Source organism: Scyliorhinus torazame, chromosome 17, assembly GCF_047496885.1.
Source record: "Scyliorhinus torazame isolate Kashiwa2021f chromosome 17, sScyTor2.1, whole genome shotgun sequence".
NCBI lineage: Eukaryota > Metazoa > Chordata > Chondrichthyes > Carcharhiniformes > Scyliorhinidae > Scyliorhinus > Scyliorhinus torazame.
Genome location: NC_092723.1, coordinates 128,200,611 through 128,218,700, shown reverse-complemented (window position 1 = coordinate 128,218,700; position 18,090 = coordinate 128,200,611). Strand labels below are relative to the sequence as shown.

Here is an 18,090-nt window from a genome sequence, read left to right as displayed (position 1 = left end):
AATGAAGTTACTGTGAAAAGCTCCTAGTCGCCAGATTTCGGTGCCTGTCCAGGGAGGCTGGAACGGGAATTAAACCCGAGCTGTAGGTCCTGTTCTGCATCACAAGACAGCTGTCTTAGCCCACTGTGCTAAACCAACCCCTAACATAACATTTCAATGTTATCTTTGCGGGTTTGGAATAAACTCCCCTGGTGTACATGTCAACGCTGACACAAATTCAGCTTTAATGAATTGCTTTTTCTGAAGATCTCACATAGTTAATTGTGCATGTTACTTCTCTGCTGAACCTTTTTCAGCCTGCGTTCAGTGTGTACTCCCCTTCTGTAATTAATTTAATTTAGATTGTTGATGTTTCTCACCATGGTTACTATTTGGTTACACCCCCTGCCGGTTCATTGTGTTACTATAGCTAGCAGTACAGGATGCAGTTTGCTGAGGATGTTTTGCTGAACGTGGATTATCCAACCCCACTGCTTTGTCGTACGTCCAGTGACTTCTAAAATTAAATCCTGATATCAGAAGGCAAATGTGTGAAAGTTGACATCCCACAACGTGGAGGCATTCATTGCTCTTGCTGTCAAAGAAATGAGCAGACTATGTTTCAGGATCCAAACAGAGCAACTACAGATTCTACAAGGACAGAACCTCAAATTTAGAAGAGCTTGAAAAGGTAAGTTACGTTTAGCTACTTAACATAGAGGGTGATGAGGTGCTGAAGAGGTTTGGGTTCGGTGAGGGGTTTATTAGATGGGTCAGACTCTTATATGGGACCCCGGTGGCAAGCGTCGTTACAAACAGGCAAAGATCGGGATACTTTCGACTACATAGGGGTACAAGACAAGGGTGTCCCCTGTCCCCGTTACTGTTCGCGTTGGCAATTGAACCATTGGCTATAGCGCAGAGGGATTCTAAGAAGTGGAGGGGGGTGCTTAGAGGGGGAGAGGAACACCGAGTGTCGCTCTACGCAGATGATCTACTGCTATCTGTAGCGGACCCGGTAGAGGGGATGCCAGAGGTAATGCAGATACTTAGGGAGTTTGGAGAGTTCGCGGGATACAAACTAAATATGGGGAAGAGTGAGCTTTTTGTGATGCACCCCGGGGAACAGAGCAGGGGGATAGATGCTCTGCCGCTGAGGAGAGTGGTGAGGAATTTTCGATACCTGGGGATTCAGGTGGCCAGGAACTGGGGAACCCTGCATAGACTTAACCTGACGCGACTGGTGGAGCAGATGGAGGAGGACTTTAAGAGGTGGGATATGGTGCCGCTGTCATTGGCGGGCAGAGTGCAGGCAGTTAAAATGGTGGTCCTCCCGAGGTTTCTTTTCGTGTTTCAGTGCCTCCCCATTCTGATCACAAAGGCCTTTTTCAAAAAAATAGACAGGAGTATTATGAGCTTTGTGTGGGCGGGAAAGACCCCGAGGGTAAAGAGGGGGTTCCTGCAGCGCAGTAGGGACAGAGGGGGACTGGCACTGCCGAGTCTGAGTGACTACTACTGGGCCGCCAATGTGTCGATGGTCTGTAAGTGGATGAGGGAGGAAGAGGGTGCGGCGTAGAAAAAACTAGAGATGGCGTCCTGTAAGGGAACGAGCCTAAAAGCGCTGGTGACGGCGCCGCTGCCGTTCTTCCCGAAAAGGTACACCACAAACCCAGTGGTGGTGGCGACCTTGAAGATCTGGGGGCAGTGGAGGCGACACAGGGGAGTGACGGGTACCTCGGTGTGGTCCCCGATAAGGAATAATCACAGGTTCGTCCCGGGGAGGATAGATGGGGGATTCCAGGGTTGGCAGCGAGCAGGAATAAGGAAGTTGAGGGACCTTTTTATAGATGGGCGTTTGCAAGTCTGGGAGCACTACAAGAAAAATATAAGTTGCCACCAGGGAATGCCTTCCGATACATGCAAGTGAGGGCATTTACGAGGCAACAGGTGAGGGAATGTCCGCAGCTCCCGACGCAAGGGATCCAAGATAGAGTGATTTCGGGGGCATGGGTTGGAGAAGGCAAAGTGTCCGAAATATACCGGGAGATGAGGGACGAGGGGGAGGCAATGATAGAGGAGCTGAAGGGAAAATGGGAAGAAGAGCTGGGGGAAGAGATCGAGGAGGAGCTATGGGCGGATGCCCTATGTAGGGTAAACTCTTCGTCCTCATGTGCCAGGCTTAGCCTGATTCAATTTAAGGTTCTACATAGAGCACATATGACGGGAGCAAGACTGAACAGGTATTTCGGGGTGGAGGACAGGTGTGGGAGGTGCTCGGGAAGCTCGGCGAACCACACACACATGTTCTGGTCGTGTCCGGCACTGCACGAGTTCTGGGAGGGTGTGGCAAGAGTGATTTCAAAGGTGGTGGGGGACCGGGTCAAACCAGGCTGGGGATTAGCTATATTTGGGGTTGCAGAAGAACCGGGAGTGCAGGAGGCGAAAGAGGCCGACATTCTGGCCTTTGCGTCCCTCGTAGCCCGGCGAAGGATTTTACCTATGTGGAAGGATGCGAAGCCCCCGGGCGTGGGGGACATGGCAGGGTTCATAAGATTGGAACAAATAAAATTTGCGTTGAGAGGATCGGCTCAGGGGTTCACCAGGCGGTCGCAACCGTTCCTTGACTATCTCGCGGAACGATAATGAAAAGACAGAAAGGACAGCAGCAGCAACGTTCGGGGGAGGGGGGGGCGGGGGCGGGGGGGGGGGCGGGGGGGGGGGGGGAGGGTGGGAGCACTATTTTGTGTTTTTGTTTTGGCTATTTGTTGCTATTTGTTTCTGGTTTTTTCTTTTCTAGTTTGCTGTTAGCTCACTATATTATTTAAATAATGTTTAATGTATATTCCTTTGTTGAGTTGTAAAAACGGAAAAAATTTTGTTTGAAAAATTTCAATAAAATATATATTTTTTTTAAAACATAGAGGGTGATGGGTGTATGGAATAGACCAGGGTTTCCCAAACTTTTCCAGGCATGGAAGTCTTTGACCTCTCAAGTGTACTGATGGAACCCCTGAGAAACATTCTCATTATGTTGAAGTGTTAAACCACAAATACTTTTTAATGTTTTCACACAATATTGTAAGGACATACATACAAAAACAAACTTATAAATGACGTTTCTATATCTTATATATAGATTTATTATAATTAAAAAGTTCTCTATCAACAAATACTTAAGTCTTACCTTTTTGTCATTTAATGGGAGTAGTGATGCTGCTTCTTTTCCTCCCACATTTGTTTAGTATTAGGAGTGTTGTTGGAGAGCTGGGTTCTCCTATCAGACACACACCCACTCTCTCTCACTCTATCTCTCACACACACCTAGCTCTCTCTCATACACTCTCACCTCTCCCTCCATTGCTCCATGGTCACTTCCCCCTCCTGCCCTCTCTGGCCGCAGCCTACCTTACTCTGCCGTCCACGCTGGTGTCTGGTCAGCTTTGCTCTTGGCCTTACGTGTGACTATCAATTTTGGTTTTGCCACTATTGCCAGCTCCTCCGATCAGAGGCCCATGGGCTGCTGATAAGCTGACTAGTGCACCATTCGGTAGCCAACCTGGATGTGAAAACCGCCTTTGATTGCACAAGCTGGAAGGACAGTTTTTTCCAAAGTTGAATTGGCCGGGCCTACCACCGAACCCCCGATTGAGTGGTACAGAACCCCAGGGTTCTATGGAACCCAGTTGGGGGAACACTGGAATAGACTGTCGAGAGAGAGTGCTGACTGCTTGTCACAAATGTCAATCACGGCTCAGTTGGTAGAATTCTCAACTCTGTGCTAGACGATAATGGGTTCAAGCTCCACTCCAGAAACTTGACACAAAATCTTAGAACTTTACAGCCTGGAGGCTATTTAGTCCATTGTGCATGTGCTGCCTGAAAAAGAATTATCCCGTCTAGTCCCCTTTTCCAGTTCTTGGTCCACAGTCTTGTAGATCAAAAAGTAACGCTAAAGTCTCCATAGTCCCAGATGACCACAGGCTGCTTTCCCCTTTGAGGAGGAGAGTTGACTGGTGGTGGTTTAACCTGAGAATCACATCTCAGGCAAGGGACAAGGTTGAGAAGGCTGACCTTCATGAAGAACTATTTTTACGGCACCTCACCTGTCTAACCAAATGTTTTTTTAAATGCTAGGAGGGTTCCTGCCTCTACAACCCTTTCAGGCAGTGAATTCCATACCCCCAGCCCTGGGTGAAAAAAAATCAATTCCGCTCTAAGCCTCCAACCGGTTACTTGAACTCTATGTCCCCTAATTATTGGCCTCTCTGATAAGGGAAATTGGCCATTCCTATCTCTACTATCTAGACCCCTCAAAACTTACACACCTCAATTAAATCTCCTCTCAACCTCCACTATTCCAAAGAAAACAACTCTAGCCTATTCAATATCTCATCATTTATTTTCCAGTCACGGCAACATCCTTAGAAATCGCCACTCTACCCTCCCTAGTGTGCTCACACCCTTCTTGTGATACAGTCACTGGAACTGTACATGGTCACTAACTGTGATCAAAGTAATGTTTTTTTTACAGTTCTAGCATAACCTTCCTCCTCTTTTAATTCTATTGTTTCTGTAATAAAAGCATATTTCATATTTTCTGAATTACCTCGTCTACTCAGGGGTGTGTAAACACGCAGTCCACAACCCTTCTATCCCTCTATACCTCAGTATCCTGCCATTTATTGTGCATTTCCTTGCCTTCTGAAATGCATTACATCACAATTCTCTGGACTGAATTTGATGCACTTTTCCTTTTCACCCATCTGACCATCCGTTGATGGCCCCCTGTAAAAACATCAAAGCTGACGCTTCTGTGCCACACTAAGGGAGCGTTGTAGACGCTGTTGTTTGGACAAGACATAAACAGGTGTCGTGTCTTGTCTGCCCCCTTAGGTGGATTTATGGACACTATTTCAAAGAGAAGGGGTGTGCTCTCTGGTTTCAGCACCGAGACAGATAACAGGTTAACTGGTCAACATCCTATTGCTGTTGGTGGGATCTTCTTGTGCATAAATTAGGTGCCTCAGTTTCTGACCACATTTCAATAATCATTTCACTGGGTTGGGCTATCCAGAGCTTGTGAAGTGAGTTACGTAAAATTTTCTTGCTTGTTCCAAATTTTGTTTAGCTTTTTATGAGGGAGGTGGTGGAGGGGGCTGGGAGATTTATTTTTGAGGAAGACAAGGAAAACAATGAAAAATGTCATCGAATGGAACACGCTTGAACGAATAAATAGCCCACTCCTCCTCCTGTAATGCAAGGTTCAGTGGTAACATTTTGGCACGGAACAATGTACTACTGCCTGCCCCCCAATATGGGGCGAAAATATATCCTAGTCAACATTTCAATGGAATAGTTATAGGCTTGATGCATGGGAAGAAATGTTCCCTTCCAAGGAAGCCATTAGGATCTCAATGTCTTAAAAAGAAAGAGATGTTCCTTGTGCCCTGGCCAACAGTTACCCCATGGCCAATACCAGCAAAACAGATCAAATGGTCACTTGCTGCACTCAAATTAGCTGCTCCAATTGCTGTAAAATAAGTTTTCTTTTGCATAGCAAAAATTCATGTTCTACCAGAAAGTGCTTCACAGCCAGAGGTCACGAAAGGCACCCCTGAAATGAACATTTTATCGTCCTGGGACTGACTGAAAATGTAGGTCACATTGAGGGTCAGTCCAGTAACATGCAACCATTAAGATACATCAATAACATTCCAGCAATGGTACTAGGTGGCTCATTTACTACCAATAATGTAGCGACTTAGTCATTGGATTTTAACTTTGTTCAGGTTAATGACTCATTAAATAGCACAAACGCCAAGCGGAAAGAATCTAGCCCACCCGAGTTTGACACGTTTACATAATCCAAAATGTGAACGTCACCCCAGTTTAAGTGGTCAAAGTAAAAATGAAGGAAGGTGCTCTCACCCAGAATACAGAAACATCTATTTAAATAAATGCAATCAAAAAAATCATTATGCTGAAAGCTGTAGTTAAACAATTCAATTTAGCATTCAGAAAAATTCACAATTTCACTTCTGTCAAGAGTGGAGATTGCAGGTGTGACTATTCAGATGATCCAACTTTAACAGGTTTCATATGCAACTTTACTGATAAAGTTAATTGGATAAATCAATCTGGGAAGTGTTTTATTTAAAGTCCTTTCTTAACACAATAGAGTATTTGCTTTAATCCTTTGAAATGTTCAGAACTGCTGCTAGGAAAAACTGCAAATACAAATTAAAATGCAGCATAGTTCAAAGTTTAAAAAAATATATATTTTTATTAATGCATTTATAATTTTAACAATTTTAACAAGATATCAAAAGAGCAAGATGAACAACCCACACCCAGCCAAAATGGCTTACATAAACAACTCCCCAATCCCGGACGAACAGTCCACCCTTACCCAACCCCTCATGCCTCCCCCATTGCTGACAGCTTAATTTTTCCCAAAGAAGTTGATAAACGGCTGCCACCTCCGGGCAAACCCTGGCATTGATCCTTTCAGGGTGAACTTAATCTTCTCAAGCCAGAGGACCGCAGCCATGTCACTAACCCACACCCCCGACTTTGAGGGTTCCGAGTCCCTCCACATCAATACAATCCGTCTCCGGGCTACCAGGGAGGCAAATGCCAAGACATTGGCCTCTTTCACCCCCTGGACTCCCGGGTCTTCATCCCAAAATTCACCACTTCTGGACTCGGAACTACCCCTACCTTCAGTACCTCCGACATGACGTCAGCAAACTTCTGCCAGAATCCCCGCGGAAATGCCCTATCCTCCACCCCTTCAAAGAACCTGCTCATCCGGGCAGTTATGTGCGCCCTGTGGGCCACCTTAAATTGTATTAGGCTGAGCCTGGCACACGACAAGGACTCATTGACTCGCCTCAGGGCGTCCTCCCACAACCCAGCCTCCAGCTCCTCACCCAGCTCTTCCTCCCACTTTCGCTTCACCTCCCCAAGCGGGGCTCCCCCCCCACTCCATCAGTTCCTTATAGATCTCCGAGACCTTCCCCTCCCCCACTCCCATTTTCAACAACACCTAATCCTGTCGCCCTTGGGGCAGCAGGTGCTGGAAAGTCGATACCTGCCTCCACACAAAGTCTCGCGCCTGCAGGTGGCAGAACCCATTCCCACCGGACAGCTCAATCTCCTCATCCAACTCTTCTAAACACAGAAAGCCCCCACCTATAAACAAACTGCACGATCCCTTGTGCTGCCACTCCGAAACCCCCCCTCCAACCCCCCCCGGAACAAACCGGTGGTTGCCACATATAGTGCCCTCTCCAGCCCCATGTGCTGCCGCCACTGTCCCCACACCCTCAGGGCTGCCAGTATTACCGGGCTGGTGGAGTACCTGGCTGGTGAGAATGGCAGAGGCGCCGTTAGCAGTGCCCCCAAATACATGTCCATACAAGAGGCCGCCTCCACCCTCTCCCACACCGACCACTCCCACACTACCCACTTCCTGACCATCGCTATGTTTGCTGCCCAGTAGGAATTTATAAAGTCCAGAAGGGCCAGCCCACCCCCTCCCCACCTGGACCCTACTCCAGCAGCACCTTCTTCAGCCGCAGGGTTTTACCCACCCACACAAACCTTGATATCACCACATTCACCTTCTTGAAAAACGCCTTGGGAATAAAAATTGGAAGGCTCCGGAAAACAAGCAAGACCCTCGGGAGGACCGTCACCTTCACCGTCTGAACCCTCCCCGCCAATGACAACAGCAGCGCAACCCACCTTAAAATCCCCCTTCATCTGCTCCACCAACCGAGCCAGATTCAGCTTGTGCAGCTGACCCCACCCCCGCCCCCGCCCCACTTGAATACCCGAATACTGAAAGCTGCCGCCACCACCTTGAACAGCATATCCCCCAATCTCTCCTTTCCCCTCGCCTGGATCGGAAAGACCTCGCTTTTACCCATATTCAATTTGTACCCCGAAAACCGACCGAATTCGAGGATCCCCATAATCCCTCCAATCCCCTCCAGTGAGTCTGAATATACAATTGCAAGTCATCCGCATATAGTACGATCCTATGCTCCCCCCCCCCCCCCCCCTCCCAGTTCCTCGACGTTCTCTGCGTCATCGCCAACGATTCTATAGCCAAGGCAAAACGTAGTGGGGAGAGTGGAAATCCCTGCCTCGTCCCCCAGTGCAGCCTAAAATAGTCCAAGCCCACCCGGTTCATCTGCACGCTCGCCACCGGTGCCTGATACAGCAGCTGGCTCCAGTCCACAAAATCCTGCCAAACCCAAAGTGACCCAGGGCCTCCCACAGATACTCCCACTCCATCCTGTCGAAGGCCTTCTCCGCATCCATTGCGACCACCACCTCCACCTCTCGTCCCTCGGAGGGCATCATTATGACATTTAGCAACCTCCTGATATTCACCGCAAGTTGCCTCCCCTTAACGAACCCCGTCTGGTCCTCCGCTATCACCCCGGCACACAATCTTCTATTCTCAAGGCCAAGATCTTGGCATCCACATTTAGCAGGGAGATTGGCCTGTATGACCCACATTGCTCCAGATCCTTATCCTGCTTTAGAATGAGAGAGATCGAGGCCTGCGACATCATCAGGGGGAGTACCCCCCGCCACTCCCTTGCCTCATTAAACGCCCTTACCAACAAGGGCCCCAGAACCCACGCGAACTCCACTAGGTACTTATCCGGGCCCAGGGCCTTGCCCGACTGCATCGCCTCCAGCTCCGCCACTACTTCTACCAGCCCAATTGGGGCCTCCTCCAGTTCCTCTTCCACCCTCGGGAACTCCAACCCCTAAAAAAAAACATGTCTCATCCCCCCCACTGCGGTCGGGGGTTCCGACTCATATAGCCGATTGTAAAAAGCCCTAAACATCCCATTCACCCACACCTGGTCCAAAACCACGGCCCCCAACCGCCCCCCCCCCCCTTCACTTTGCCGATCTCCCTCGCTGCCTCCTGCTTACTCAACTGGTGCGCCGGCACCCTGCTCGCCTTCTCACCATATTCATACACCGCCCCGCTCGCCCTTCTCAACTGCCCACCGCCTTCCCCATAGATAACAAGCCGAACTCCATCTGCAGCTTCTGCCACTCAAGCAGCCCGTCTCCGGGGCTTCGGACTACCTCATGTCCACCTGCAGGATCTCCTCCACTAGCCTTTCCATCTCCACCCTCTGCCTTCTCCCTATGTGCCCGTATCGATATGAACTCCCCTCGCACCACTGCCTTCAAAGCCTCCCATACCATGGCTGCCGAAACCGCCCCCATATCATTTATCTCCACATTCCCCCGCATGGCCTCCCTCACCCGCTCACACACCTCCACCAACAGCCCCACATCTAACTTCCATTGCGGGCACTACCCCCCCCTCCCCCTTACTCTCCCGCAAGTCCACTTACTGCAGGGTGTGATCAGACACCACTATCACCAAGTACTCACCATCCACCATTCCCCCCCGGAACGTCCTATTCAAAATAAAGTCAATTCGGGAGTACACCTGCGCACATGGGAAAAGAACGCAAATTCCTTCGCTCTCGGCCTCCCAATCCTCCATGGATCCACCCACCCCACCCCACCCATGTGCTCCATAAACCCCCATAGCTCCTTCACGACCGCCGAAACCCTCCCCGACCTAGAGCTCGATCGATCCAGCCTTGGATCCAGAACCATATTAAAATTCCCCCCCGATAATCAGCCGGAGATTCCAGATTGGGGACCTTCCCCAAAACCGCCTCATAAACTCTACATCGTTAAAGTTAGACACATAAATATTCATCAGCACCATCGGCATCCCCTCCAAATTCCCACTCACCAAAACATACCTCCCCCCCAGAGTCCACCACTATACTCCTCACTTCGAACGCCACCCGCCTGTTGATCAAAATCACCATCCCCTCGTTTTAGAATCTAACCCCAAATTTAAATACCTGCCCTGCCCACCCTTTCCTCAGACTAGTCTGATCCCCCACCTTCCGTTGTGTCTCCTGCAGCAGAACCACGTCCGGCTTCAAGCTTTTCAAATAAGCGAACACGGGCCCTCTTGACAGGCCCATTCAACCCTCCCACGTTCCACATGATCAGCCTAGTCGGGCGACACACCGCTCCCTCTCCCCTCTCCCCCTGCCAATCAACCATAGCCCCTTCTGGGCCTGCCTCCAGCCAACATCCCGTACCTCCTCAGGCCCACCCTTGGGCACCCACAGTCATCAACCATCCCCATATCACCTGTTAGAAACCCCTCCCGTCAGCAGTTCCCCCCCCCCCCTCAAAAAATAGCAACCCCAACCACACTAAGCACCTGCTCACCCCCCACTGCACGTCCGTGAACTAGCCTGCCCAGCTGGCCTGGTAACCCCCGCCATTGGTGGCTAACATCCTACCCCCCAATGATGCCCCTCCCCACCGCTCAAGCATCCACCCAAATTAACAACACCCACCAAACACAAAAAGAGTAACCTACCACCCCCCATCAAAAAAACCCAAAACAAAACAATGGCCCAAAAAGCAATGCAAAAGTAACCCAAACAAACCCCCAAAGAAACAGAACGGGAACATCTCCCCCAAAGTTCAATGTCCTCCTCCTCTGCCAGTTCATTGTCCCTGACAAAATCCATCGTCACCTCCAGCATCCCAAAATAGAGTTCCCGACCTTTATAGGTCACCCACAGGCACGCTGCGTACAACATTCCAAATTTCATCCCCTTCTTAAAGAGGGCCGCCTTCACCTTATTGAAGCTCACTCTCCTCTTGGCCAGCTCCGCTACAGGTCCTGATAAACACGTAACTAGCTGCCCTCCCAGGTGCAGCGCCTCATCTGCCTGGCCCAAAATCCGTTCTTTATCCAAGAACCGATGCAGGCGCACCACCATCGCCCTCGGCGGCTCATTCTCCTATGGCTTCCTTATTAGTGCTCTGTGCGTCTGGTCCACTGCCAGGGGCTATGCAAATGCCCCCTCTCCCAGTAGCTTCTCAAACATCCATGCCACATACGCGCAGGCATCCGCTCCCTCACTGCCCTCCAGCAGTCCCAGGATTCTCAAGTGCTGCCTGCAGGACCAGTTCTCCAAGTCTTCCATGTTCACCTGCAGCCGGCTCTGATGATCCCTATCTCACCTGCCATCGAGTCAAGCTGCTCCTTGTGTTCCCCCACCATCTCCTCCACCTTCTGAATTGCCTGGCCTCCAATTTTGGCTCCATGCGGTCGATCCCCGCCTGTATCGGGTCCACCACCCTGGCCAGGTCTTCCAAGTTCTCCTTCCTCTGGTGGGTGAACTTTTCATTCAGGAAGCTCACTAGCTGTTCCATCAACCACTGAGCAGGTAGAATCGGTCCCTGACCTTCCGCCATCTTCACCTGTGTCACAGGCACCACACCAACTTTCACTGACTGTCCCCTTCTTTTCCGACCACTTCTGGTCCACGCATCCATGCACCGGTGGGACACTTTCTCCCTCCACCCCTCCTGTACCTTTTCAATCACACATTCCACCCGTTAGCTGGGGAAAAGGTCCCAAAATTCCACCACGAGTGGGAGCCACCAAATCTGCGACCACTCACACCATGGGCACCACTGGAAGTTCCGTATAGTTCAAAGTATTTTTTTTAAAGATCTTTTATTCTCCTCCTTTTTCACATTTTCTCCCAAATTTACACCCAACAATAAATAATCAGTAACGAATGTAATTTCAATCCCCATATCAATAACGATTCTATCCTCCCACCAAACCCCAAACATTGGCCCGCATGTTAACATAAACAAATGACAGAAGAAATCAGGAATCAGCCACAATCACCATTAACACACAGTCCCATTAACACTCCCCCAACCCTCTCAGTCCCCCCTTCCTAATGTTCGATGTGGTCCAATTCTCAAAAGTGCATAATGAATAACGCCCATGAATTGTAGAACTCCTCCATCCTTCCCCCCCAGTTCAAATTTGACCTTTTTAAGTGTTAAGAATTCCAGCAGGTCCCCCCGCTATGCCAGGACACAGAGAGAGGTTCATCTCCACTCTAACAGGACGCATAGTTCAAAGTTAAAAGGAGACTGGAACGGAGGCGAAGGTGGTAAAATTTTGGATAGAAGGGCAAAAACGGAGATTCAATAATAACCCATACTACACCCTCCCAAAATGGAAGAAAAAAATTAGTGTGGTGTAAAACAGGCTGCTGTCACTCTTTTACCCCTAATCTCTAAGCAGCTACCCTGATGCCCAAGTGTGGAGAAGATTATTTGTTTCAATGAGCCTCTGAGATCAAAAGGCCCCATGTTCAGTCCCCACTCTGGGACAAGTTAGCTAGGCAGCAAAGTTAACAAAGATTCCTGCTCAAGATCATTATCCAGAACCAACCGCCACAAAACCTGGTCTGCACATGCAGAATAAGGCTGGATTGGACTTCAATTTCCAGACAACAGTCAATGGACAGTTTGGGAGGCTAGGAATAGGAGCCCAACGGTAGCAGTGGTTAGCACTGTTGCTTCATAGCACCAGCGACCGGGATTCGATTCCCGGCTCAGGTCACTGTGCAGAGTCTGCACGTACTCCATGTGTCGGCGTGGGTTTCCTCTGGGTGCTCGGGTTTCCTCCCACAAGTCCAGCAAGATGTGTTCGTTAAGTCAATTGGACATTCTGAATTCTCCCTCCGTGTACCCGAACAGGCGCTGGAGTGTGGCGACTAGGGGCTTTTCACAATAACTTCATTGCGGTGTTAATATAAGCCTAGTTAATAAAGAATATTATTGTAAGGACTTGTAAGGAGGAAGTAGCCTTTCCCCCCACCGCACCTCCCCCACCCCATTTCCCTTCATATATGGAACACCAATTGTTCAGATAGATGAAATCTTACTGACATGAATTACTTAACACACCAGTTTTAAAATATTTTATTCTTAGAAATCATCAATACCATACATAATCATGATTAAATATCATGCACTTTGTGCACCCTGCTGCTATACATGTCGTCGCTCTTTATTATTCAGTTAGATATAAATTTATAATAATTAAACAGAAAAGCTCAGATTTCTTAATAGAATCATAGAGAATCATATAATCAGTTATAGGAGCATTCACTGAGAAAGGACATTTATTTGCTGAAACTGAAAGCTCGATTTTTCCTCGCACACACCCCGCCAGGAAGTGTGGTCCAGCCGCAGGCTCCATGGACGTGGATTAAGAAAATCAAAAACAAGATTGTGCCACAGAGTCAGAATGCCAGGGTCAAGATAGTTTACAAGGCAAGGACCTGAACCCTCGCTGCTGCGTCTGAAACAAAAAGAAATACAGCACCCATGAGCACAAGCAACATGGAGGGTTAGCATGCTGGTCAAAGTCACTTGCCCACGAGCCCTTGGGAAGCTACCGCCAACTCCAAAAAAACGTTAGAAAGAAAATCCCACAGACACCTGCTCCAAAATATCAACCATCTCCAATGAGCCCACTTTCCTGCTGCACTCGACACATTTCTGAACTGAAGTCAGACCCTCGAACTTGGTCGGTTTCTTTTTGATGACTTTGCTTTTGGTAAGAGCGATAAATGAATTATTTTTACATAACCTTTCCCCAACTCAGGCGGTTAATCTTCCTGTACTGTTGTCCTAACCATCTCTGGGCTATTCAGCCATAGTAACCCTGGCATTGCCTTGTGGTCTGTGAAGTAGTCAGAACAGTACAGAAGAATTAACTGCCTTGAATAGAGCCAATGTAATTGCTTGTGACAACTCAAGAGAAAATATACAAGTGGCTTAAAATTTCATCTGAAGATGGCACCTCCAAAAGGTACAGCACTCCCTCAGTCACCAATGTTGGTTGAGATTGTGTGCTCCAGTCTCTGGACTGGGATTTTAACCCATGACCTTCTGGCTTGGGAATGCGTGCTACCCACTGGGCCACAATCAATTTTTATTTTTTTATTTTTTTTTAAATGAGTTCTAGCCAAGAACCAGTATTACATCATTATGATTACCAGTTATAATCTATGTAATAAACCTAAAATAAAAAAACAAACGTAAAATACATGTCCATTTAAGATTCCTTAAAAAAAGAACCCTCTTTGGAAACAGTATTAATGGGAAAGTTTGGGTGCTTTGATACTGATGTTTCAGCGCTCACAATATTGCAATGGGTACTGATGGTGAGAAGGAGACTTTGAATACAGGGCTGGGGGATGCCTCTACAAGCAAAGCCAATGCAACACAAAGTGCTCCTAAAAACTTCCCTCTCCACAAGCTTTCTATCACCCATAATATACGAAGAATGAGAGAAGAATTTAAAGTTAAAATTTGCCTGCTCCTGAAGTCATCTGAAATTCAAACTAGACTCCTTGATTTTATTAATTTAACGCTTCAGTGAATTTCATTGATGTCAGAGAGTTATCAGACGCAGTTGACAGGCAGCTGGGGCAGCTTAGCAGGAAATCCTTTCATGCTTTACACACACAAAAAGAAAGAGCCTTCGTATTTTGCCCCCCTTCCATCAGTGTTTTTAAATGTGGCCAGAGTCTCAATCAGAGCCTTTTAAAAAGTAATTAACTTCAAGATTTGTTTCGGATTATTTTTGTTCAAACCGTGGTTACCAATTACATAATGGGAGAATTGGGCAGGAATTAAGAGTCCAATTGTGGCAGAGGCCTGATCCAGTCATTAAGGCAACCAATTGAGTGTTTTAGTGACACTGCCCACATAACCTTACAAATTTAGCAGTCATAAATGCTCGGTAATTCTAAATCAGTTCTTCCAATTACACAGTGCCCGTCATTTTAATTTGAAAAAGTAGAAAAACTGATAAATTACTTTCAAAAATGAAAATGGCCTAAAGAAAAAAAAAAAAAATCCTTTCATTGCAACTGCAATATAGAGGACATTTGTATAATTTGGCTCACAGGGCGTCTGCACAGTTACAGTTCATTCCTTCAGCCTTAAATTACCTGCTGCTGTTGTTGCTGTTGTTGTTGCTGTTGTCTGCGGAATTCTTCCTCACTGGCAGCAATAGCACGAGCCAGGGCCAAGTCCTCCTGCTCCTCACGGCTAAACATAGGACAAACCAGAATTTGGAAGAAAAGTAAAGGTTACATATTCAGATCAAATGTCAGATGTAACACACGAGACGCTTTGTTAGCAAAATTAAAGCAGCTAGAATATAAACAATTTACATGAAATCTGCAGCATTCAGCCCAATAGATCTAAGCAGGTGTTTATGTTCCGCATTCGTTACAGGTTTAAGTTGTGAAGTATTTGTCCCATAGTCACCGACTAGAACAAAACCGGAGGTGTACATATTGCATTGGAATAAGACAGGCCCCGAGAATTACAACATGTAGCCCGAGTTAAATACTGAGAAGCAGGCAAGTTTACAACGGGAATTTCTGCCTCCCAAATATCCTGCAAAAGAGCCTGAGAAGCCTAAATCCGGACACAAGAACACAGTCCCTGGTAGACAGGAAGTGCCATATTTAAACCGAATGGTCCCATGAATTTCACATCAACATCACCCTGTCCGTGTACCGATCTAATTGATACAGTGGAGTAAACAAACAGGTCATTGTCCTTGCAGCTTGTGCATTAAGAAACTCCATACGTTTGTAAAGCCACGGTAGTTTTAGCAAAAATTAAAAATTCTATCGTGTTCTTTTTTGAGATTGTAAATCATGAAGGAGTGAGAGCACAGCGCAGGATAGAATCAGCTTTGTAAATTAACGACTGAAAGGTAAGTAAATCAGAAGGTTCACCCATGGAGTGACTGCAAGTTTGGAGATTATAGGTTGGGTGATTGTAGTCAGAGAAGGACACTGGTGGGACGAAGAAGATTACACGGTTTAAGATCCTTGGGGTATTGGAGGGCAAAACAAATCTCAATGTTTAGCAATACAACCGGGATGGGATGAGTGCACAGTTTATCTAGCCCCATACGCCATTACTTCTAAAGTTTAATTCACTCACTAAAATGGCCAATTATTTACCTTTGCTACACTTGGACCTAGAATAAAACATTTTAACCAGGCTTCTTCCAATAAATCAAACTCCAAATTATTGATTTATTATAAACCAAACTTTTTATAATCAAGTTGCAAGAATTGGTACACACACTCCAAGAGTATAACTATCTATCCCTTTCCGCATGCATGCAAGCATGGACACAACCGAAGGTAGGGTCTCTGCAGAGATGGACTTGAGGATAGGCTTGATAAACTAAAGAATAAAGTTTGCAGGATTTCAATGCTATCGATCGGGAACTCCCTCATGTGAAGGATGGGGTGGAGGCGTGGGCGTAAGTAGGTGCTCTTTCCAAGGGCCGGTCCAGACTCGATGGGCTGAATGGCCTCCTCCTGCACTGTAAATTCTATGATTCTATGAAGACAGGCCACCAATCCCAGTCGATATCTGGAGGTTCTCACCAATGGAGCTTCAATGTGAAGGAAAATATAGAGCTGGATCAATTCTCGTCTCAGTTTTGCACCTTTCCAAATGCAGACAACTTACTCGGATGAGGATTCTCTGGCTGCAGGTTGATGATCACACACAGAGTTTCAATCAACGTAACGGGAGGGCGAATTAGGGCAGCCTTCCTTCTTGGCTTATTCCCCAAAACTGAGTTCAAAACTTAAAGTCCCTCTTGTCAGGTGATTTCTACTAAATCAATAGCTTTGGCCTTTAAACAAATTTTCTCCAACGATGAAAACAACTGCAATTCATACAAACAGCTCTCCCCTTCAAGTAGCTCATGCTGATCAGATAGCTGAAAACATGGTGATTTCCTAGAAAAGGCATGCTTGCTGGCAGTCCAAGATGAACTTATGACCTTTGGAAAAAAAATCCAAGTGTCCAAATAATGCAATGCCCTTCCAAATTTTAAAACAAAGTACAATTTGTGACGGTATAGTTTTCCCAACATAGTTTGCTTCAAGTCGAATTTTCTTTTTCCAGATGGACCATTCTTCCGGATTTTACAAACGGAAATTGTAATGCCCTTGAAGACACTGGTTCAACAAAAGAATTCGATAAATCCTTCAGTTGAATTTTGAAAGAGCAATTTTGGGGGAAAGAGCAGACAAGACTTAATGGAAGAGCTGTTTCGAAGAGCCAGACCCAAATGCCTTCCTTTTGTGCCAAACGATCCTAATAAAGCAGAACACCTCCTCTGTCCTGTGAAAACAGTCTCCCCAGCTGGATTGAGTATTGATCCTCATGAACTTCCTCCCGCTTAGGGAACAAAGCAGTGCAGGCCATAGGCTCCATTAAAGCAATCAGTAAGGGATATATAGCTAGGATTATGAGGCAGGTGAGGCTGCCTTTCCTCAAGAGATGCTTCGCCTTAATGGCCATTTAAAAGTACAGAACTAGGGGGTGGATCTTTTTCTCCCTCCCTTCTCTGCTGATAAAAAAATAATTGGATAGGTCCAAAATATGGTAACTCAAGTCTTTAAAAAAATAAAAAAAAATCTTGCTTCCTGATCCTCATTGGTCCCCTGAATTTTCATGACACGTCATTGTTTAACTCATGTGAGAATGGTGCAAGCTGTTTCATGTTTCCCTTCCCTCCCCACTGATCAAAGCTCCATGTAGGCAGTGCAACTGAGCCCAGCAACCCATCTGGGAATCCCAAAGATGTTATATTCCAGCCTTCCAGGGTGCTCCACACTACACTGGGTGCTTACACCCCATGCGATCAGACTCCATCCCATTGAACAAATGTAATCTCCTTACAGTGCTACCCTCAACCCCATCATCAGGACCGGTAGAAACAGCCGCTCACTTGGTTTGAATGGCAATTCTTAGTCCCAGCTTTGCTTTATGGTTGACCCTTCACTGGCTTTACATCGAGGCCCGCGATCCTAAACTGCGGCTTCAGGTACATTTGAACACGCTGGAGCAGTGGGTGAGGGGATCCAGCTCCAAAGCTAGATAACGAGCTCCCAAATTCAAATGTATGAGATAGAACAGATCCAACAGCTACACTAAAATCCCTGGCCCTTTGCGTTTGTTGGGATAGCATATACTACCCAACAGTCGTCCACGATTTCTGCCTTAAAAGTAAGGAGTCCTGGGAGGGTGGGGGTGGAAGAGAGATAGACAAACTGTAGCAGCTTGTCAATCCACAATCCTGATGGCAGGCTCAAA

At 47.1% G+C, this 18,090-nt stretch overlaps 2 protein-coding genes across 5 annotated transcripts in view; one reads left to right on the top strand and one right to left on the bottom strand.

Moving 5' to 3' along the window:
- The first annotated feature begins 422 nt into the window (after positions 1-422).
- LOC140394132 (uncharacterized) overlaps positions 423-18,090 on the top strand; it is a 59,880-nt gene continuing 42,212 nt past the window's right edge. For both annotated transcript variants that reach the window (XM_072481012.1, XM_072481010.1), the window contains exon 1: positions 423-670. The gene's annotated coding sequence lies outside the window, so the exon portion shown is untranslated. The remainder of the gene's footprint in view (positions 671-18,090) is intronic.
- Positions 12,843-18,090, bottom strand: part of zfand2a (zinc finger, AN1-type domain 2A) — a 34,796-nt gene continuing 29,548 nt past the window's right edge. For 2 of the 3 annotated variants that reach the window (XM_072481015.1, XM_072481017.1), the window contains exons 9-10: positions 14,901-15,018; positions 12,843-13,240 (exon numbers count right to left, since the gene is read on the bottom strand). In XM_072481015.1, the coding sequence (XP_072337116.1) occupies positions 13,045-13,240; positions 14,901-15,018 (314 nt within the window). In that variant the 3' untranslated portion in view covers positions 12,843-13,044. The remainder of the gene's footprint in view (positions 13,241-14,900; positions 15,019-18,090) is intronic. The other variant, XM_072481018.1, reaches the window with a different exon arrangement.